This window comes from Leucopleurus acutus (genome assembly GCF_964270905.1).
Source record: "Leucopleurus acutus genome assembly, chromosome: 11".
Taxonomy (NCBI): domain Eukaryota; kingdom Metazoa; phylum Chordata; class Mammalia; order Artiodactyla; family Delphinidae; genus Leucopleurus; species Leucopleurus acutus.
Genome location: NC_139152.1, coordinates 83961394 through 83984774, shown reverse-complemented (window position 1 = coordinate 83984774; position 23381 = coordinate 83961394). Strand labels below are relative to the sequence as shown.

Here is a 23381-nt window from a genome sequence, read left to right as displayed (position 1 = left end):
CCTACATCTTTGCTAGATTCTAGGATATTATGCAAACCGTCCCCCCGCCTCAGCAAAAAAAATTGTGGAAAGGTCATATGACACTTATTGGTTAGGGACAGTGAATCCAATTCAACCAGTTCCTGAACTAGAATTCAGTATCCTCTAAGCTCATGTTTATATGGAAAGACTCAGTCAATGGGTTTTGAAGTAACACAGCACCTCACTGTAAGGTACAGGTACAGGATCACAGGTAGGACATGATGTACAACAGAGGAATTACATGTTCTTGCTATTTGAAAGCAAAGAACCGGAAATAGAGCCTCTCCCTATGAGTACTCCTCAAACATCCTTACCAATCATGTAATTTAGGAAGCAGAAGAAGTGAAGATGGGGACCAGCCCTCACTTGGGGACCACCCTAGCTTACTTACCTTCCCCTGTGAACAATCTTTAGACGGTCAGTCTCCTGAATGGGGAGGCCATTTTTAGTCCATTTTCCTGATAAGTTTTCAGATATCTCACACTTCAAGCAGATTTCTTTTCCAAGATTTACAGTCTGATCAGTCAGAGGCGTCAATATCTTCAGAGGTTTTACTGCAGAAATAATAGATGGTTATTAAGTGCCAAATCTAAATTCCAGACAGGCCAAGATGGTGTCATTTCACAATGGTACAGTTTCACTATAATGCTTGTTTTGAAAATGAGAATTTGTTCAATGCAGTTGAAATATTCGGGGACAATTAGAGCATAACACACATTTCACATTCGATTAAGCATGATTTTATTCATGAGAAAGACTAGGTGGATCCAGAAAACGGCACCCAGCTGAACTGAGTCAGGTAGGACCACACAGAGCACACACGTACGCCTCAAACATCTACCAGCTGCTTTAGTTCACCCATGTTAAATGAGCCACATCCGTGCACATCTGAGATGACAGCTCTCCATCCAATTTCAAATAACCTCCTTCCACTACTTCACAATAGCTCACAAACTGCAACACTTCTGACACCACTTCCACAAGCAAATTTCAGGTCTTTTTCAAGGTAAAGTGCCGTATTTATTGTAGTATTTATTAACCATTTAACATCTGTAAAACTGTACTACTGTTTTTTTCTTATAACTTCTTATCATTTTATTTTTTAAAAAATGTGTCCCTGACAAAATTGTTGAGTGTTGTGTTCTTAACCCCACTTTCCCCATTAGCCCTATGATTTTTATTGCATGACTTTGTACAGCACAGTAATTTTTAGAAATGCATATGTTACATTACAGCAGGACTGACTGTAATTGCTTTAAACAGATAAGGATCTGCCTATGGTTGAAAAAACTTTTTGATATTACACTACAATGGCCATCACTCCACAAAACATAAGCAGTGTATTGCGATTACTTCCAAATAATTCAATAATCATATGAATTACACCTGGACTTAGAAAGAAATAAGGAAGCAGAGTTTCTGCTCTGCGTGTATTACCGATCTTCTTGTGAAGTTCGCTATTCTAATTTTCATGGCTAACTGGAAGGGACAGACTCTGCCATTAAGAGCTAACTACCATTAGGGGGCATTTGGAAAAGGACATGTATTCTTTCACGCCTCTAAAGCATATTGGGGGACTTCCCTGGTGGTCCAGTGGTTAAGACTTTGCCTTCCAATGCAAGGGGTGCAGGTTCGATCCCTGGTTGGGGAGCTAAGATCCTACATGTCTCACAGCCAAAAAACCAAAACATAAAAAACAGAAGCAATATTGTAACAAATTCAATAATGACTTAAAAAAAATGGTCCGCATCAAAAAAAATCTTTTAAAAAATTGTTTAAAAAAAATAAAGTGGGCTTCCCTGGTGGCGCAGTGGTTGGGAGTCCGCCTGCCGATGCACGGGACATGGGTTCGTGCCCCGGTCCGGGAAGATCCCACATGCCGTGGAGTGGCTGGGCCCATGAGCCATGGCCGCTGAGCCTGCGTGTCCGGAGCCTGTGCTCCGCAACGGGAGAGACCACAACAGTGAAAGGCCCGCGTACCCGCAAAAAAAAAAAAAAAAAAAAAAAAAAAAAGCATATCGGCAAATTAGCTTAGTCTTCTCAATTGAGACCCATTAGTTTGAGCAACTTCTCAGCCCAAATGTAATTGAAGACATGTTCAAATGTTTATTGAAGAGATAGCAAGTTCACCAAACCAAAGGTCACCAAAGGATTAAGCAAACAGGATATCAGGATTTGATATCATATCTAAGTATTTATCATGTATTTATATGGTTTGGGGACTGAAATATTTCTTAACCATTTGGGTAACTTCTCTGGCAGGTGATTTTTATACTTCCTTCCCAATATTGCTATTCTACTATTAAACTGAGTAGTAAGTTCTTAGAGTCCCTGACTGATATGACATAGACACTCAGCTGGAATGGAATCTAATTTTACATGTTTAAAATTGCCACAAGTACAAGCCAAATAGATTGAAACTCTCCTAAAACTGAATTAACAAACACAAGACACTAGTAAAACAGCTTGGAAGACATCCAAGGAAGTCTTACTTACAGTCAACGGTAAGTTTAGCGGATGACTGTCCTCCTGTTGTCATTACAGAATATTCTGCAGTATCAGCCTTTGTTGCTTCTTCTATGACCAAAATGTGTTTTTTGCCTTCAACTTTAATGTAGTGTCTTGATCTTGGACCAGGGATGATTTCCTCACCATTCTTAAACCTGAGTTAAAATAGATTATAAAAAAAAGTTTTATAAAAGACCCTTCAGGAGACAGATACCAGACACTCAAGAACTTTTTGTTGAATTAAAGAATGTATGGATCAATGTATCAATAGATTAATATTGTAACAAGTACTGTCTGAAAAATGACATTAAAAACATAAGCCCACTCTTTCCATTTAAGATCAATCAGATAAAGATGCTAACAATGGATATTACCTACGTTGGGCTCTTGACACACACTAGTAAGAATATCATTTTAATACACTTTAAAGACAGTTGTGATTCTAGATTAGAATGAACAATCTATCCTGTATCAATTACTAGAGATTCCTGCTGCATAATTTACTCTGTTTCTCAATTAACATTTTAAGACTCCGAATCGTCTAGTCTTTAATTTTGAGGTTACTCACAGAGAACTTGAGAAAACACTTCTCATCTGGCCCCAAAACTATGCTTTTTATTTTTAAGAACTGTTAAAGTAATTGGTAATTCTCAGTCTAAAGTATTTTTCTGAGATACTTAACAATAAAGTTACTAGGAATAACATGAAAAAAGTATTTTTTCTTTTTTTTTTTTGAAAAAAAGTATATTTTCCATGTAACTTGCCAGTATGGCATAGTGAGAGTAAGCATGGTATAGAGCACCCATGGGCTTTGGAGTCAAACAGACCTGGAGAACCTTGAGCCATCCATTTATTAGTAAGTGCCTATTTCCCTATATCCTTACCAATATAGATTTCTGGATCTTTTTTCAGTCTTCTGTTTCACAGGTGAAAAAAACGCCCAGTATCTTAGTATAGTTTTAGTTAAAACTTCTAACACGAATGAGGTTGAGATCCTTTTCATATCTGTAAATGCAATTTCCTGTTCTCCAAACTATGAAGGTACTTTTTTTGTCTATTAAAAATGGACAGGGACTTCCCTGGTGGCACAGTGGTTAAGAATCCGCCTGCCAGTGCGGGGGACATGGGTCCGAGCCCTGGTCCAGGAAGATCCCACATGCCGTGGAGCAACCAAGCCCGTGAGCCACAACTACTGAAGCCCGCGTGCCTAGAGCCCATGCTCCTCAGCAAGAGAAGCCACCACCATGAGAAGCCCGTGCACCGCAATGAAGAGTAGCCCCCGCTCGCCGCAACTAGAGAAAGACTATGTGCAGCAACGAAGACCCAACACAGCCAAAAAAAAAAAAAAAAAAAAGGATAGACCTCAGGAAAGCTATTTACCATTTTACATGGGCATCATCTTCAGACACCTCACATTCTAATTCCACTCTGTCCCCACAGTACGCTTTTGTATCTTCCAGCTGTTTGGTCACTATAACTGGAGGCTCTAGTGTGAAAAAAACGAAAATCAGAATCATTAAATGTCCAAAAACCTGCCTTGTGACCCTGGGTTTGTTCACAGATGAAAAACCAACAATAAGAAAGTATCATCCATCATAGAGCCATGGTTAGATGGTGGTAGGTAGTAGGTAGGTTTTTTATGATTTTTTCATGGCAAAATAAATAGCTGGCAACCCTGGGTAAGTTTTTCCAATTTTCTAAGAACTCTTCAAATCAAATAAATTATTGTTTTAGAGAGCAGACACATTGTATCAGATATCCTTCTTTTGGCAAATAAGATACCAGATGGTAGGCATTTCTGGGGAAGGAGAACCTATAACACTAAAATTCTCTACTTCTGGTTCTAGACGGATGATAGAGATTGCAGAATTGTCTTTTTAAAAAAATTTTTAACTGAAGTATAGTTGATGTTCAAGATTACAGAGCTGCCTTAATCATAGGTCCTCATAAAGAAAATAAGTGATTCATGGCTTCATCGACACCCTCCAGCTCTTTCACAATGTCTTAGTAAATGATGGTCTTCAGCGATCTCAGTGCCAACGAGCTTACTAATGAAGCTGTTTCAAGAGAAATCTATTTGTGAGCAGCTGAGTGTGTGAAATGGTTATCCAGTAGACTTTATTGGGTTTCAGAAGTTATCACGAGAACAATTATATGGCAAAGTACTGCTTGCTTGAGCCAAAACTACAAGGCATTTTTACTCAGTTTTTTTCTCCCTTTGGCTTTTCTAGTCTTCAACGAACCTGAAGATTAATTAGGATACACAATAACTGGCAGTACAGAGAGGCTTTAATCCAGAGCCAATCTAACACCCAAGATAAATCATCTCTAGAGGTACTGCCGTCTCTGCTCTGGAGCTCAAAAGCTCACTTCATCATTTCCATTTTGATTATCCCTGAGAGAAGGAGAGCTGTTGGCTCTTAATGGCTACAGTAAGAAATTTCACTTTACCTCTCACAAAGAGCTCAGTGGAGCATTTCTCATCACCAGCTGTCACATAATACTCTGAATCATCTGTTAGCACACAGTTATTGATAAACATGATTCTTTCACATCCTTTATGTTCAAAGATGTATCTGTTTTAAACAGAAGGAAGATAAACAGAGTCCGTGAACTTGATTTTACTCTTTTCTTTATTGCCAGCAAATTTGGCTTATAATTCAGTAATATTTGGAAGTCAGAAATAGTAATTTTGATCTGCAATTTATGTAGCCATGTCTTACATAGTTTAATAAACATCAAACATGAAACCAATGTCTATCTTTATAACATGTAATGTAACACATATGCATATTTACACATAATATTTAATTTGTCATTTTCTTTTATGTATGTTTTTCATTTCAAATATAAATCAGTACTCACATATTTGCCAATGAACCAATTGTTGGAAAATAGGGTTGGCTAAGATTTTTAACTCTGTACATTTTAAAAAATGAGCAATTCATCTACTTTATTGAGGGACAGAGACGATCTTTTTCATTGATTCATTGATTTCACTCCTTGCTAGCCCAGTGAGACAGATTTTATTGGGTGAATAAATGATTATACAATTTAAGCAATAATATGAACTTAATCATTAACATAGATGGTAAATTCTATAGAATGTGATTCTCTTAAATGAGCTTAAGAACTAGTGTTATCATATCATAGATATCATCTACTAAGAAAGAAGTTGAGTGTTTGGAAACAAAAACCTGAAATCTAAGGAGATTGCAAAATTTGATTATCTGTGACCTAGATTATGGATGGATATATCAGGGCATCATAACAGAACTAAAGAAAAGTTCTCATTTGGGAAATTCTCAACTTGAAGATTTCAAGAACAAAACACTAAGCAACATTTTTCTAGATAAAGATAACCAAGTAAAATTATGTTTTTGGGGTTTTCCTGGTGGCGCAGTGGTTGAGAGTCTGCCTGCCGATGCAGGGGACACAGGTTCGTGCCCTGGTCCGGGAAGATCCCACATGCCACGGAGCGGCTAGGCCCGTGAGCCATGGCCGCTGAGCCTGCGCGTCCGGAGCCTGTGCTCCGCAATGGGAGAGGCCATAGCGGGGAGAGGCCCGCGTACCACAAAAAAATAAAATTATGTTTTTGGTAAATTCAGGCTGCCTTCAAGAGATTTTTACCAGATTTAAACATTATTATCACAAAGTCACTCTGAGAGCATGACCACATTAAGAAATTGGAATCCACCTAATTGTACCACAGAAGCGACAGATATTTAGGATTAAAGTCTTTTATAAATATGCACGTGGCTCCTGTTAAGTGAAAAAATATATCTTGGAGTTGAAAATCTCTCAGACTGAGAAGGATCTCTGTAAAGTAGCTTCATAATAGTCTAGCGATACCATCAGGTATCAGGGATTAGTCTGTTTCCTTCATTTGGGAAAGGGCCATAAACCAATAAAACACAGGCTTTAGATGCTACTCTGGAAAAACAAGTTATCTAATTATAAGGTGTGATTCCCAGCTGGTATATCAAATATAGATTTCAATTTTTTTCAAAATTTGATTATAAAAAAACTGGGAGAGGTTTGGCAATGCTCTGAAGTAATCACATATAACCTACAGTGACACAAATCCATAGTTAGGAATCACTTGAAATAGTTTGTATAGAATTAAAACATAAAACAGGGTTTAATTTATATAGTACTATAATTTAGATGGTTCCAAAATACATGAAAAGTTTTTGCTGTCCCTCTATATGATTTTGTATCATACAGGTATAACTAAAAAGTGATTTTAGGCATAGAAAATTAAGTCAAATTACTCGTTGATTTGTATAGTTATCACTGATTATTCGCAAATTCCACTTACTTTGTACTGGGTCGAATTTCTTGACCATTTTTATACCATTTCACCTCCAACTTTGGATCTGCCAGTTCCACAGCAAATCTTACCCTGCCTCCTTTATCAACCTGATATGCAGGATCGAGAATTTTTGCAAAAGCTGTAAGAGAGAAGAAGCAAAACTATGTTCACATGCATATGCTATGAATTTGAATAGTCAATATATGTATGAGAACTAAAGCTAAATAAAAAATTGAGACTGAAGAAGAAAGAATTAGGAACCTTCCAAATTATCCCTTATATTTTAGGAGTCTGAATCAATTTATAAACCATAAGATGGTTTAAAAATGTAAAGAGAATCCACATGCTTTTGAAAGAAACATAAGAATTATTGGAGAGGCTTCAAAAATGATTATCTTCATTCTTCAGGGAATGTATGATACAAAGTATCCAAATGAATTTGGACTTGAAGAACAAGCTCATTCTCCTAATATGATTATTATCAGGATCATTGGCATTATCTGTGTACATCTATGTCACAGTTTTTTATCATATAATTTATGAGATACTTTCGATGACTCGTGAGCTTAAATGGAATGCCTTTGACTGACTGAAATAGTAGGCTTATCAAAGTTTTTGTACTGTGGAAACTTGCCCAAATATTGGCATGTTTAAACACTTGGGTAACCATATCGGGTGTGAGAAGTGAATTCCCCATGCCTCATCAAATGGGTGGAATAATGTAACAGTAAAACAAAGAAACATAGAATCTACTCTGCCTAAATAAGAATCAGGAATTTGAGAGTGAGGGAGAGATGCAGAGGCTGGAGAAAGGGGCCGCTGAGAAATTGCCAGTAACAGCGGGAATGTTTAATATTCCATTATATAATACATTGTATGTGTCACTGTAATGCACCTTCTGTTACCTTAAACCTTCAGCAGCTGTCTGCTACCCGCTTAGCCTATGATGTGCGGGGCAGTAAACTACTTCACCTGAAGTCAAGTTAACCAAGAGAAGAGTAACCCCTGCAAATTCCACCCCAACTAGTCCGTCCCCAAACCCAGCAGGAAATAGGAAGGATTAATCTCCCCCAGGGGTGCTCACCTGCGCTCTTCTTCTCCACTCTGCGCATGCGCTTGAGCCGCTTGAGCATCCCGCGCAGGTCAGTGATGCCGTACTGGAAGGCGATCTTCTCGTACTCGCTAGGTTTCGCATTCTTCAGCAGCTCCCACACGTCTATCTCAGGTTCTTCCTCCTGCTGTTTCACCTCCCTAACCGGGGAGAACCATTGCCTAGTTTAATAGCTGCCCACTGGCCCTTAAAGACAAGGAAGGTCGGAGTATGGTACCGATTTTTCGGGTCAGTGCTACAAGCTCTGTTTAAACCCTGAGTCCTTAAAGCCGAGGGGAAAGTGTACTTTGCCTGAAGTCTCAGGGAAACTTCCAGATAGTCAAATATCAGATACGTGCACTTATATTAACGCTCTCGTTTTCCTAGTTAAAAACACAATATTAGGGGGAGAGGAGGATACCAGGAAATATCCTTAAGATATTTTTACTTATTTTCAACTTGCAAGTCTAACTAGGAGGTGAGATTTTAAGGAACTTAAAAGAAATGTTTTCATCTAGGATATCGATATTGAAATAAGGATTAAGAACTAGAAGATTTTAGGTGTTGGTCTGTGAAAGAACAATGCTCTCTTTCTACCTTCATTGGCGTGCATACCCTAGCTCTATGTGGAGATGGTACAAACCCAGCATTTCAAATCTTCGGATTTTGCAAATAGCATTTTCCCTACCATGTTAGTAAATGTGTACATTAACCATTTTTGCTGTTTTTTAATACAAAAACCATTTGAAACTGTGACTAAGCGTTTGTTTTTTGTTTTGGTTTGGTTGTTTTTCATATGATTTTTGTGTATACATATTCTTTTTAAGAGAAAACTATTTTTTTCTAAATTGTCAGAGTAGAAAAAGAGAATGAGATCCAGAAATCTCTCGTATTTCATCTTAAAGTATTGTCTTGAACTTTTTTGGAAGCAGGTTGGGTATGAATCATGAAAATATAAATGTGAAACTGTAAAGCAAGTCATTAAGCGTTCCACGAACAAGGCGAAAGTACTTTCTTAGTGTAATTATCAAAATTATGACTCTAAATTTTGATCACTGTCAAAAGAACATATAAAGAACATATATAACTAATATATATACACACATGTATATGATTTAAAGTACATACACTTGTCTGTATTTTAAAACCAAAAAATGAAACAAAACTCAGGAATAAACACTTTTAGGGAAAGAGACTTAGTATAAATGCAAAATATAATTCAAATTGATTTCCTTCACTAGCAAAGTAGTCCTAATTTTGTTTAAGCTTAGTTGACTCTTTTTATCAACTAAGGTTAATTTGGAAATGTTATAGTGACTGCTTACTGTGAATAATGCTGGTTTGGATATGATTTTTCCAGGAAAACCGGTCAACACATCTTAAACATCAGTGTGAAAACAGATTCATGCTATCATGTTAGCAAATAATGAGTTGCATATGTTTGCATTGTCCAATTAATTACAACCTGCTTCAGAATTTCTTGAGGAAAGACTGGGTTGTAATCACAGGGAAGAGGAGGAGAATATAAATATGAACATAGAGTTTCGGGTGGCATTAGGCAAGGATGACTTCTGCATATCTAATTTCCATTGTTGTGTAAGTCTTTTGCCCAGTAGAGGATGCTGAGGCAAATCTGGGAAATGGAAGGAAGTGAGAGGTCATTGGTCCATCAGTAACCTTTGTGGGAAGGACTAGTAAGACCATTAGGAAAATGTGCTTCTTAAAGACTCAAGACACAACTATTATCTTCATTTCACTGAAATGGTAATTACACCCTCTATTAACATGGGGAAATTGAAAAGCTTAAGAAAATTGTCCTGAAGTTGAAATATTGGTAATAATTTGCCTGATCTACTATAACCACTGCCTGAAAGCAGTCTAAATTTCAAATATAACATTTAAATATTTTGTAGGAAGTCTTGGAGAATTGCAATTTAAATGTGTATGTGTGTACATATGTATATATTCTCTGTGGGTCTTTCCTTAATCCAGTTTATTATTGCTCTATTTTTGTCACACTAGCCTGAGTCCCCACATTGTTAAACTATGCCATACTACCTTGTGTTCAATTTGTATCTCAACCAAGAAGAATTACATACACATTTGAAGGGTCCTCCTGACATTGATGAAAAGATTTAAAGATATCAAACTAGATTAAAATAGATAACAAGAGGCACAAATAAAACACTGAGATGTACCTAGATGAATGAGGTGAATGTTTATATGAGGAAGCCAGTAATAAAGATCATCATTTTCAGTGTGTTTCTTGAGTCAGTTTTGTTGGTAGATTCATAAAACCAATCATCCTCATCATTTTTTTCTCATTAAAACACCAAAATACACCCCACTCTACTACGACCTTAATCCTAATACAAACACCAATGACCTCTTGCCTCTTCCTTCTTCCTTTCCTCTCCATCACTTCACTGAATCCCAAATTGCAAGGAGATGGATTCATTATTTTGTACTGGAACGTGAGGTCAAGGCTGCCATCTGTAGCGTCTCCTTTACTCATTCAGAACATATCTATACTTACTGTGGTGGCTGCACATGACCCTATCTGCATGGCTACATTAAGTTTCAGTAGGAAGAAAAAGCCAAATTTCTATAGGCACAACTGATTCCTTTCCAAGCATGGGGATAGACCTATATAACATTTACAGTACTTCCATCTACATCGAAATTTCTATAACTTGACACTCCTAGTGAAATATAGAGCAGTTATAGAAATTTTATGTAGAATAAACTTTTAAGTATTTATATAGGCCAAGTCCCATAACAAGATACTGCCCAAAAGACTGACTGTGATTTATCTAACGTCTATTTGAAATAGGCTGACTTTGTTCAGGGCAGGGAGATCTTTTGTTGTATGAAGATGTTGGTTGTAATGATATTTATACTCATAGGGATTTTGCCACAGACTCTCGGAGGAGTAGAAATGGTAACCACATGTCATTACCACAATGAAAACACATGCAATTCACAAATTAGTAGGAAAACACAATGATTTCTGAAGTTATACCAGTGGACTAGTATATAGTATATTAAATGAATATAGTCTTATGATAACAACACTCTAATTATGAGTCAAGATAATAATTAGGGGATGTAAAGAAAATGAGAACTGGAGACATGTTGACTGTCCATTTTTTCCTAGTAATTTTTTTTTCTTTAGTCATTTTGATCATTAATGAGATTTCTTTTACTCTGCAAACTACTGGTAGAACGAGCCTGTTCTTTTTTCTTTCTTTTTCCTTTTAATCAGACTTGGCACCTAATAATCTACTGTATTACATTTTTAATGATTGATTGTGTGTGTGTGTGTATGTGTATTTTGTCACTTTACGAATATAAATTCTTCAAGGGAAAATGTCACATTTTGGGGGGAAGTGGATATTTATTTGACACCTGTACGAGCCAGGCCTTTTACATTTGACTTAATTCTCACAATAATTCTCTTAAGTAGTTTTATTCTCCACATTTACAGATGTGGAAAACAAGTCTCAGGGAGGACATATAATTTGACCAAAGTCATGCACAGTAATTAGTAAATGGGAGAGTTGAGACTCAAATCCATGTTTTACCTTTTCCTTTCCACAAATATGTATCTATCTCTTTCTACGTGCCAAATGCTGGAAGGCACTGGATTTCTTTTCCACACATCACCTAGTATTATATTCTACACAAAGAGAGCATTTAGTATTTTCCTGGTTGAGTAAATGCAGGAAAAAAAACACCAAAAAACAAAAAACCTCTCTTGTCTTCCTAAAGTTTCAATTTGTGCTATAAATGTCCGAGGCGCCAACTTCTGAGGCAGATTCAGAGTGGCGTTTCTTATGTGGAGTCACAGGAAATGTGCTGACTCAGAAAAGGGAAACTTGGATTTAGGTCCCTGCCCTTCCTCTAACTAGCTGTGTGACTTGGGGTAAGTCACTCAACATCTCTGGTCTTTGGTTTCTCACCTGTAGAACAGGAAAAGTGAGGCTCACTTAAGGTCACTTCATATACTATTGCTTTAAATACATCTGGGGAATTAATAAATATTATTGAGACTAATGATTATTTGAAGTATCCAGAGAAGGAAAAATGTTTTTGATACTGCCAAAGTCTACTGATTGGCTAATATCCATTTGGTTATTAATAAATGACACCTGTTAATATTTCTGTTCTCAACCTAAATGTTTAGAGCTGGGGGTGAATTTTTCATTCACAGGGACTTGAATAAAGTCATCCAACTAAACTGAGAATGAACACAAGCCCATTTATTACTATTTGTAATTTGTTTTGAAGCATTTCTATCTATACTTACGATTTTTTAGTAACCATAGAAAGCAGTAAAAATAATAAAAAGTGAATCTAAAATGCTAAATGAAAACTGTTATCAATATTATATATCATTAATTTAGAATTATAGTTTTACTGTTTATTCACAAGTTTGGTAGATAAACACAATCCCAGCAAAACTCATTTTCTTTTTGTTGCTTCTGTGCTATAGTAAATATCTAGATATGTATATCTTTATATATAACACATATATAATATAGTATATTTATGATTATGTATATGCATATTTATGGGCAGAAATTCTATAAAATGGTTGTATACTAAATATCCATAATGAAAATCTATAAATTTTATTGCCAGAGAGTACAAAGTTAAGGGAGTGTGAGTGATAATACTAAACACATCTCCATTTTACTACTGTATTTTATCTCGTCTAGAAGTGCACATTTTTGGACATTTTAAACATCTCTGAAATAAGGATGTACCTTACAGTCAATAGTATGTCATAATAAACAATTTGGAGCAATTTTTTTCATTGCTTAGTGATTTATAAAATACAGGTATATATTAACATGAATGGTGTCTTAGATTTGATGAAATCTAGTAAATCACCAATACTATGTTAAAGTATATATACATATATATATATATATATATATACTTGCTGAGACTTCCACCAAAAGACTTCTACCAAAATTTTGAAATTGATTTTTCAGTCAAATATCAAAAGCAGAAGGATGGAGGCTTTATTTATTCAATCGTGACAAGGAATCATGATTGAAATAATAGAAATCATGAGAGAAATAAAAAGTATTCAGGTATTTAAGTCTCTGTCTCAGTTTTCAGATTTCCTCATCCCCTTCTTAGAAAGTATGTGAAGACTCATGAAACATTTAAAAAGAAAGTAAAAGCATCAGCTAAGATCTTTAACAGATTAGTATGCAGTTGTTTCTCTGTCTCTTTCTTAGTCAACGCTGTTATAGTATTCCATAAACAAAACACATTTTAAGAAATGAGAAATTCTTTGAAAAACATCTACTTTAAACTTGACTCCTCTGAGTGGGTATCTAAAAGATTTCCAGGCCAAAGCGCCTCACTCCATCACTGGATTCTCACCTACGTTTCAGGAGACCACTAAAGTCAAGTTCCCCTGCATCCTCTTGACCTTCTCCACTGTCATTAACAAAAGAAAAGCAAATCCGGGTTTAATGCTGAGACACATACACAAGTTTCCCCCAAACACTCTACATATAACGTATATGCAATTTTGTACTAGCACACAAGTCATAGGACTAAACCAACACAAACACTTTCTTTTCACACAAGTGACATTTTAAGTTTTGGAGAATGTACTTGTGGAAAAGTAATCATGAGGAGCTTGTGTTACTCTACGATTTCGGAAGGCACATTTTTGTAGATTGCATATATAAAAGTGCTTGGATTTGTGTTAAAATAGAGTAACACAAATGCACTTAAGCCAAGCAACACAAAGTGCTTTGTTTTTGCAAGTTGGGGGTGCTGGAAACATACCTGTGTAAAAAGCAAAGGACTTTTGCTGATCTCTGTTATTCATGTCAGACAGAGATTGGCTTGGAGGACGAAGTGTACCAATGTCAAACATATAAGTACAAAACTTATATTCAAAGGTAACCTCTTTGTGTCCATCAATAGATTAATCAGATAATGTGATACCAAAATAACAAAAATGGAGATAGTGCAGAGCTTTTTAAAAGATGCATTCCTTTCTCTTTTAAAGAGAAAGGATTATAAGCTTTTTATTTTCTTATTAATATTTATACCTTTTAAAACGTATTTTCCAAAAATTTGTCTTGGAATTGTTGAGCCCTTTACTAGGAGTTTTGAAAAGTGCTTTCCTATAGAGAAATGCATCTTAATTTAGGCATGCACCCACCTTCATGATTTCATATAAACTCTAAATATAATAGAAGCTACGGCGCTGACATTTAAACGGCACTACATATTTACTTACGTGTTTCATTTTTTAATGAAGATTTTGTTTCCTGCTCTTTACATATGTTAGTTATGGTTTCTAAGAAAAGAGTCTGTGGGTTTAAAAACAGTGTGTATAACATGTAAGTTATAAGAATTGAGCTCAAATAGTGTGTTTTCAAAATTTCTCTAATAGCACGTATTTGGAGAAGACCTTTTGACATAAACACAGTTCTATTCTCTCAAAGCCCCAAACTTAGTAGATTACGTCTTCCTCTCTTAAAATAGACTTATACATAGGATGAATGTAGTTTTAGATCTATGCATTTGCTGAACGTGGGGTGAAGGGAAGGTAAGAGATTTTGAAAGTTATGGCATAAAAAAATACAATTGGGGATTCCCTGGTGGAGCAGTGGTTGAGAGTCCACCTGCCGATGCAGGGGACACGGGTTCATGACCCGGTCGGGGAAGATCCCACATGCCGCGGAGCGGCTGGGCCCGTGAGCCATGGCCGCTGAGCCTGCGCGTCCGGAGCCTGTGCTCCGCAACAGGAGAGGCCACAACAGTGAGAGGCCCGCGTACCGCAAAAAAAAAAAAAAAAAAAAAAATACAATTGACTGATCAGGAAGTATTAAATATCTTTTAAAAGTAATTACAATTTTCATTTGTTCATAATTTAGGAGGGAACTATGACTTTTATTAACAAACTAGATCATTGTTTTATGCTAGTTTCAGATGACTTTCCTTATTCAACAACACTGTTACGTGGATTCAGTCTTAAGAACAAAACATTTGCTCTCGTGAATGAATTTGTATTTTGGAAGAATTAAGTACAGAGTGTAAAATAATGGCAGGAAAAGGCTAGTCACATTTCTCATAGGCTAGAAAATTCTTTTCATTTTTCTTCTTTGACCCCCTGATGTTTCAGCCTTGGCAGCTGCAAAATAAATCAAGTAAGTATCTGTATTTTGCCTTTCTACAATGTTCTTTATTCCAGCAGACTCAGTGGTCTTTCATTTAGGATAATTCCACATTTAAATAGTGCTAACTTCAGTAAGTAGCTACTTAATTGCAGTTTTCTGGGCACATGGTTTAACTGCTCCATACGTGATTTCTAGATAAAAGGCAATGTAAGTTTTCTGATATCACTTAACTGATGCTATATGAGATGTGTATTGTTATATATTTTTGTGGGCCATTTGGTAGAAAATAATGCAATTAAGGAAGAAGCCTTGTAGACCCGTAAAATGGGAGCTTCCTATAACAAGAATATTCTAAAAAATGATCAGCATATACACGAGTTGGCACATTAAACCCACAGCTTCTCTTGAACACTAACTTTTGAATATTTAGCATGTTTGACTTCAGTGAAAAGAGTTGATCTCACTTGGAATATTGAGTGTGGAGGAAGGGAAAGTGTGTTTTGAAAGTCTTCCACTTTCATGTTATACAAAAGCTACCTAGATTACCCTTTTGAAGTTACCTTCTCTTGAAAGCAGATCTGATGTCAATGTTTGGAGTAGTCCCAGTAGATTCTTTGAAAGGAAAGAAAACAATAAAATAAATACCCATTAAGAAGGCAGTTTTGTGTTCAGTTCCTTTCCAGGCTGTGGGGATTCTTCAGATGGAAGGAATGCCAGATGAAGGGGGGATGGTTCTCCTCCCAATGGCTGAGCTGCGGAGGCATCACACCTCATCCCCCCTCACACAGAATCAATGAAAGGACTTTAGGAGTTACCGTATCCAGTTGTCATTCCACCTGTATGCCCATTAGAGTCACCTAAGGAGCTTAAAAAATGTCAGCTTCTTGATCTCCCTGCTGGAGATCTTGATTCACCAGATCAGGGATGGGCTCCCAGAAATCAATATTCTGAAAACGCCCCTCAGGTGATTCTCAGAGATGCCTGGCCAGGTTGAAGAAGCAGTGGTCAGGACCAAATTCCCACTTACAGAAATCTCGACAGCACCACCACCCATGGTCACCCAGCCTCTGCTTGACAACTCTCAGACTGGGACCCTCACAACCTTCTGTTGTGCCTCTCTATAGCTTTAAGGAAAGAGCTTGTGCTAATGTGAAGACAAAATTCACCTTCTCTTAATTTCCACCTTTTGATTCTAATCTGCCTAAACACTTCTCAAGGACATGGATAATGGCCTTTTCCTTCTGTGTGACAGCCCTTCCCCTATTTACAATGGGTCATAAATGCCTGGCCTCCTTCATCTACACATTCAAGCTGAATGGGGGCATAGTTCCTGGATTCTTCAATCTCCCAGTTACCCTACTCCAGGAGGGATCCCAGTGGAGGTATGGTACCCATGGCCAGAGGCATTACTTCAAATGTGGAACAAGTAGCGTGTTACAGAGAGTGGTATCGCTTCCTAAACCTAGATCCTATAACACTTGTAACGCTCCGGTTTTAAATTACCTCAGCTTTGTCTTTTGTAGCTACATCACACTTTGGATTCATTTTAAGTTTATGATGTTTGCTGCCAAGTCAACTTTCCCTGTGTATACTTATCGAAGTATTGTCTTTTCCCCTATGTACATATATACCTTTAATTATTCCTATTAAATTCACTCTTGGCAGTACACAGAACATATAGATGAAGAACTTCCATATCTGACATCAGTCCTTATGAGAGGAATCCTCCCTTCTACCTGGGTACCCTGGCATCTTCATCCCATATTAACTTATCCCAAACCTGAGTGGGAATAAGAGGACCAAACGAAACAGGTACATTCAGTAGCAGCAAAAAAAGTCATTGGCCCTTATCTGAGAGATTAAATAGCATGGATAGCATGGATAAGGGACATTTACAATACATTCCTCCAAATTCTGTTTGTAAATTGTCTCATAACAATTTAATTCAGCAGGCTTGCTGAGACTACCACAATCAGAAACACACACAGTTTTAAAGGAAATTTTATTTCCAAAATCTCATACTAATAAATGGCCTTATTCTCCTCTATCCTCTCATACCTCATAAACATAAAAAAATTAAACTTATCCAGACTAGAAGTCTGTCTTACCATGTACTTCAAGATCGAAGGAACAGCTGTCAAACTTATCCTTATAGGTGACCTCGCATCTGTAGTTTCCGGCATAGTTCTCTTTAGCCTGGATGATCTGCATCTCAAATGTGTACACCTGCAATGAAATGTATCCGGACATATTTCAGCCCTACCTTGCCGACAGAAAGAGGCCATCACATTGCAGTGATTTTCCCAGTTCCTCAGCATTGGCTTAAAGACGTGTCTGTATCTGGGGATTCCGGTACAATGTTCTCAGTATGGGAGGGGTCAAGGCAATGCTCTGAAGCCCCTGGGGACAGCAGGGCAACGCATTAGAGTGTAAACACTAGGAATGGGAACTCCAGCAGACGTTCTGGGACTGAAGTCTCTCAAAGATGAACCGAAAATGACCTTTTACGCACACAGAGGAATAAGCTGGCTGAGCCCCTGCGGCAGGAGGTCAGGGTCATACCCGACTGTGCCTTTCGAAGGTTTCCTTCAGCTGGAGGTGCTTCCCAGCTTTGCTGGCCAGGTCCATCCATTTCCCTTTGAACCATTTGATAGTGGGCTTTCTAAGAAGATCTTCAGCCTTGACTTTGGCTATAAAGGTGATACTTCCACCTAAGAAAAAAGCACAAGTAATTCAGACTGTGGTTTTAAAATTGTCATTTGTTTTGCTCTTGGATGGAAGGAGTTAGACAGGAATACACTGCATAACCTATGATGTTAATGGCACTGCTGGAATTGAACAATTAAAGGGCCCTGATTTTTTTTTTTGAGTACCCTAGTTATTAGGATACTCTAACTGCTTCTGCTTTTGAGGTTTATGGAGCAGAAAAAGAGCAATGGGGAAATCAGTGGAAATAATTTTTGTTTGGAATTCAAGCAAAAGTAATATGTATAAAATAACATATACAGGCATACCTCATTGTATTGCACTTTGCTTTATTGTACTTCAAAGATAGTTTTTCTTTTTTATTTAATTTCTGAATTTTATTTTATTTTTTATACAGCAGATTCTTATTAGTTATCTATTTTATACATATTAGTGTATATATGTCAATCCCCATCTCCCAATTCATCTCACCACCACTCCTCCACTTTCCCTCCTTGGTGTCCATACGTTTGCTCTCTACATCTGTGTCTCTATTTCTGCCTTTCAAACCAGTTCTTCTGTACCATTTTTCTAGATTCCACATATATGCATTAATATACGATATTTGTTTTTCTCTTTCTGATTTACTTCACTCTGTATGAGTCTCTATGCCCATCCACGTCTCTAAAAATGACCCAATTTCATTCCTTTTTATGGCTGAGTAATATTCCATTGTATACATGTACCACATCTTCTTTATCCATTCGTCTCTCGATGGGCATTTAGGTTGCTTCCATGACCTGGCTATTGTAAATAGTGCTACAATGAACATTGGGGTGCAGGTGTCTTTTTGAATTATGGTTTTCTCTGGGTATATGCCCAGGAGTGGGATTGCTGGGTCATATGCTAATTCTATTTTTAGTTTTCTAAGGAACCTCCATACTGTTCTCCATAGTGGCTGTATCAATTTACATTCCCACCAACAGTGCAAGAGGGTTCCCTTTTCTCCACACCCTCTCCAGCATTTGTTGTTTGTAGGTTTTCTGATGATGCCCATTCTAACTGGTGTGAGGTGATACCTCATTGTAGTTTTGATTTGCATTTCTCTAATAATTAGTGATGTTGAGCAGCTTCTCATGTGCTTCTTGGCCATCTGTATGTCTTCTTTGGAGAAATGTCTATTTAGGTCTTCTGCCCATTTTTTTGATTGGGTTGTTTGTTTTTTAAATATTGAGCTGCATGAGCTCTTTATATATTTTGGAGATTAATCCCTTGTCGATCACTTCATTTGTCTACAAATTGAAGGTCTGTGGCAACCCTGCATCAGGCAAGTCTATTGGTGTCATTTTATCCAACAGTATTTGTTCACTTCAGGTTTCTGTGTCACATTCTGGTGATTATTGCAATATTTCAAACTTTATCATTATTATTGTATTTGTTATGGTGATCTGTGATCAGTGATCTTTGATGTTACTATTACAAAAAGATTACAACTCACTGAAGGTCTCAGATAACAGAATTTCTTACCAAGAAAGTATCTTTAATTAAGGTACGTACATTATTTTTTAGACACAACACTATTGCATACTTAATAGACTATAGTATAGTGTAAGCATAACTTTTGTATGCACTAGGAGACCAAAAAATTCTTGGGACTTGTTTTAGTATGATATTTGCTTTACTGTGGTAGTCTGGAACCAAATCCACAGTATGTTCAAGGTATGCATAAATATGAAAAATATGAAATAAAAAAATTGGAAAACACACATACAATACACATATATATGTATACATATATGTATATAATATATATATATACACACATAGATTTTTTCCATCCTTCTTATTAGGCAAGATAATGACAAGTCTGGAATCATAAGAATATGACTAAATGAAACTGATCTTTTTGATGTAAACACTCCTGTCTTTTTTTTTTTTTTTGGTTATTTCTCAGATATATATTTAAAAAAAATAACTATAATTATGACTTACAACATTATACCAGAACATATAAGATTTATAGAAATTTCATGTAATGTCTGAAACATTTATATTAACATATTTCAATACAAATAACCCAATGAGAGTTCAGTATTAGTTGTTTTTTGTTTGTTTGTTTATACTGCAGGTTCTAATTAGTCATCAGTTTTACACACATCAGTGTACACATGTCAATCCCAATCGCCTAATTCAGTACACCACCATCCCCACCCCACCACAGTTTTCCCCACTTGGTGTCCATACGTTTTTTCTCTACATTTGTGTCTCAAATTCTGCCCTGCAAACTGGTTCATCTGTACCATTTTTCTAGGTTCCACATACATGCGTTAATATATGATATTTGTTTTTCTCCTTCTGACTTATTTCACTCTGTATGACAGTCTCTAGATCCATCCATGTCTCAACAAATGACTCAATTTCGTTCCTTTTTATGGCTGAGTAATACTCCATTGTATATACGTACCATATCTTCTTCATCCATTCGTCCCTCGATGGACATTTAGGTTGTTTCCATGTCCTGGCTATTATAAATAGTTCTGCAATGAACACTGGGGTGCATGTGTCTTTTTGAATTATGATTTTCTCTGGGTATATGCCCAGGAGTGGGATTGCTGAGTCATATGGTAATTCTATTTTTAGGTTTTTAAGGAACCTCCATACTGTTCTCCATAGTGGCTGTATCAATTTACATTCCCACCAACAGTGCAAGAGGGTTCCCTTTTCTCCACACCCTCTCCAGCATTTGTTGTTTGTAGATTTTCTGATGATGCCCATTCTAACTGGTGTGAGGTGATACCTCATTGTAGTTTTGATTTGCATTTCTCTAATAATTAGTGATGTTGAGCAGCTTTTCATGTGCTTCTTTGCCATCTGTATGTCTTCTTTGGAGAAATATCTATTTAGGTCTTCTGCCCATTTTTGGATTGGGTTGTTTGCTTCTTTAATATTGAGCTGCATGAGCTGTTTATATATTTTGGAGATTAATCCTTTGTCTGTTGATTCATTTGCAAATATTTTCTCCCATTCTGAGGGTTGTATATTCGTCTTGTCTATGGTTTCCTTTGCTGTGCAAAAGCTTTGAAGGTTCATTAGGTCCCATTTGTTTATTTTTGCTTTTATTTCCATTACTCTAGGAGGTGGATCAAAAAAGATCTTGCTGTGATTTATGTCAAAGAGTGTTCTTCCTATGTTTTCCTCTAAGAGTTTTATAGTGTCCAGTCTTACATTTAGGTCATGAATCCATTTTGAATTTATTTTTGTGTATGGTGTTAGGGAGTGTTCTAATTTCATTCTTTTACATGTAGCTGTCCAGTTTTCCCAGCACCACTTACTGAAGAGACTCTCTTTTCTCCATTGTATATCTTTGCCTCCTTTGTCATAGATTAGTTGACCATAGGTGCGTGGGTTTATCTCTGGGCTTTCTATCTTGTTCCATTGATCTATGTTTCTGTTTCTGTGCCAGTACCATATTGTCTAGATTACTGTAGCTTTGTAGTATAGTCTGAAGTCAGGGAGTCTGATTTCTCCAGCTCTGTTTTTTTCCCTCAGACTGCTTTGGCTATTCGGGGTCTTTTGTGTCTCCATACAAATTTTCAGATGATTTGCTCTAGTTCCGTAAAAAATGTCATTGGTAATTGGATAGGGATTGCATTGAATCTGTAAATTGCTTTGGGTAGTATATTCATTTTCACAATATTGAATCTTCCAATACAAGAACATGGTATATCTCTCCATCTGTTGGTGTCATCTTTAATTTCTTTCAGCAGTGTCTTATAGTTTTCTGCATACAGATCTTTTGTTTCCCTAGGTAGGTTTATACCTAGGTATTTTATTATTTTTGTTGCAATGGTAAATGGGAGTGTTTCCATAATTTCTCTTTCAGATTTTTCATCATTAGTGTATAGGAATGCAAGAGATTTCTGTGCATTGATTTCGTATCCTGCAAATATACCAAATTCATTCTTTAGCTCTATTACTTTTCTGGTGGCATTTTTAGGATTCTCTATGTATAGTATCATGTCATCTGCAAGCAGTGACAGTTTTACTTCTTCTTATCCAATTTGTATTCCTTTTATTTGTTTTTCTTCTCTGATTGCCGTGGCTAGGACTTCCAAAACTATGTTGAATAATAGTGGTGACAGTGGACATCCTTGTTTCGTTCCTGCTCTTAGAGGAAATGCTTTCAGGTTTTCACCATTGAGAATGATGTTTGCTGTGGGTTTGTCGTATATGGCCTTTATTATGTTGAGGTAGGTTCCCTTTATGCCCACTTTCTGGAGAGTTTTTATCATAAATTGGTGTTGATTTCTGCATCTATTGAGATGATCATATAGTTTTTATTCTTCAATTTGTCAATATGGTTTATCACATTGATTGATTTGTATATATTGAAGAATCCTTGCATCCCTGGGATAAATCCCACTTGATTATGGTGTATGATCCTTTTAATGTGTTGTTGGATTCTGTTTGCTAGTATTTGTTGAGGAGTTTTGCATCTATATTCATCAGTGATATTGGTCTGTAATTTTCTTTTTTTGTAGTATCTTTGTCTGGTTTTGGTATCAGAGTGATGGTGGCCTCATAGAATGAGTTTGGGAGTGTTCCTTCCTCTCCAGTTTTTTGGAAGAGTTTGAGAAGGATGGGTGTTAGCTCTTCTCTAAATGTTTGATAGAATTCACCTGTGAAGCCATCTGATCCTGGACTTTTGTTTGTTGGAAGATTTTTAATCACAGTCTCAACTTCACTACTTGTGATTCGTCTGTTCATATTTTCTTTTTCTTCCAGGTTCAGTCTTGGAAGGTTATACCTTTCTCAGAATTTCTTCCAGGCTGTCCATTTATTGGCATACAGTTGCTTGTAAGTAGTCTCTTAGGATGCTTTGTATTTCTGGGGTGTCTGTTGTAACTTCTCCTTTTTCATTTCTAATTTTATTCATTTGAGTCCTCTCCCTCTTTTTCTTGATGAGTCTGGATAATGGTTTATCAATTTTGTGTATCTTCTCAAAGAACTAGCTTTTAGTTTTATTGATCTTTGCTATTGTTTTCTTTGTTTCTACTTCATTTATTTCTGCTCTGATCTTTATGATTTATTTCCTTCTGCTAACTTTGAGTTTTGTTTGTTCTTCTTTCTCTAGTTCCTGTAGGTGTAAGGTTAGATTGTTTACTTGAGATTTTTCTTGTTTCTTGATGTAGGCTTGTATAGCTATAAACTTCTCTCTTAGAACTGCTTTTGCTGCATCCCATAGGTTTTGGATTGCTGCGTTTTCATTGACATTTCTCTCTAGGTATTTTTTGATTTCGTCTTTGATTTCTTCAGTGATCTCTTGGTTATTTAGTAACGTATTGTTTAGCCTCCATGTATTTGTTTTTTTTACGTTTTTTTCCCTGTAATTCATTTCTAATCTCACAGCGTGTGGTCAGAAAAGATACTTGATATGATTTCAATTTTCTTAAATTTACTGAGGCTTGATGTGTGACACAAGATGTGATCTATCCTGGAGAATGTTCCGTGTGCAGTTGAGAAGAAAGTGTAATCTGCTGTTTTTGGATGGAACGTACAATAAATATCAATTAAATCTATCTGGTCTGTTGTGTCATTTAAAGCT

General features: G+C 36.5%; 1 protein-coding gene across 4 annotated transcripts in view; it reads right to left on the bottom strand.

Moving 5' to 3' along the window:
• The window catches only part of MYBPC1 (myosin binding protein C1), a gene marked incomplete at its 5' end in the record, with an annotated part of 95502 nt that overhangs the window by 37942 nt on the left and 34179 nt on the right, over positions 1 to 23381 (bottom strand). For 2 of the 4 annotated variants that reach the window (XM_082850050.1, XM_082850051.1), the window contains 10 exons: positions 413 to 575; positions 2518 to 2684; positions 3910 to 4015; positions 4981 to 5105; positions 6851 to 6983; positions 7929 to 8095; positions 13335 to 13391; positions 15652 to 15703; positions 17200 to 17317; positions 17654 to 17802. In XM_082850050.1, the coding sequence (XP_082706176.1) occupies positions 413 to 575; positions 2518 to 2684; positions 3910 to 4015; positions 4981 to 5105; positions 6851 to 6983; positions 7929 to 8095; positions 13335 to 13391; positions 15652 to 15703; positions 17200 to 17317; positions 17654 to 17802 (1237 nt within the window). The remainder of the gene's footprint in view (positions 1 to 412; positions 576 to 2517; positions 2685 to 3909; positions 4016 to 4980; positions 5106 to 6850; positions 6984 to 7928; positions 8096 to 13334; positions 13392 to 15651; positions 15704 to 17199; positions 17318 to 17653; positions 17803 to 23381) is intronic. The other 2 variants (XM_082850052.1, XM_082850053.1) reach the window with 1 other exon arrangement.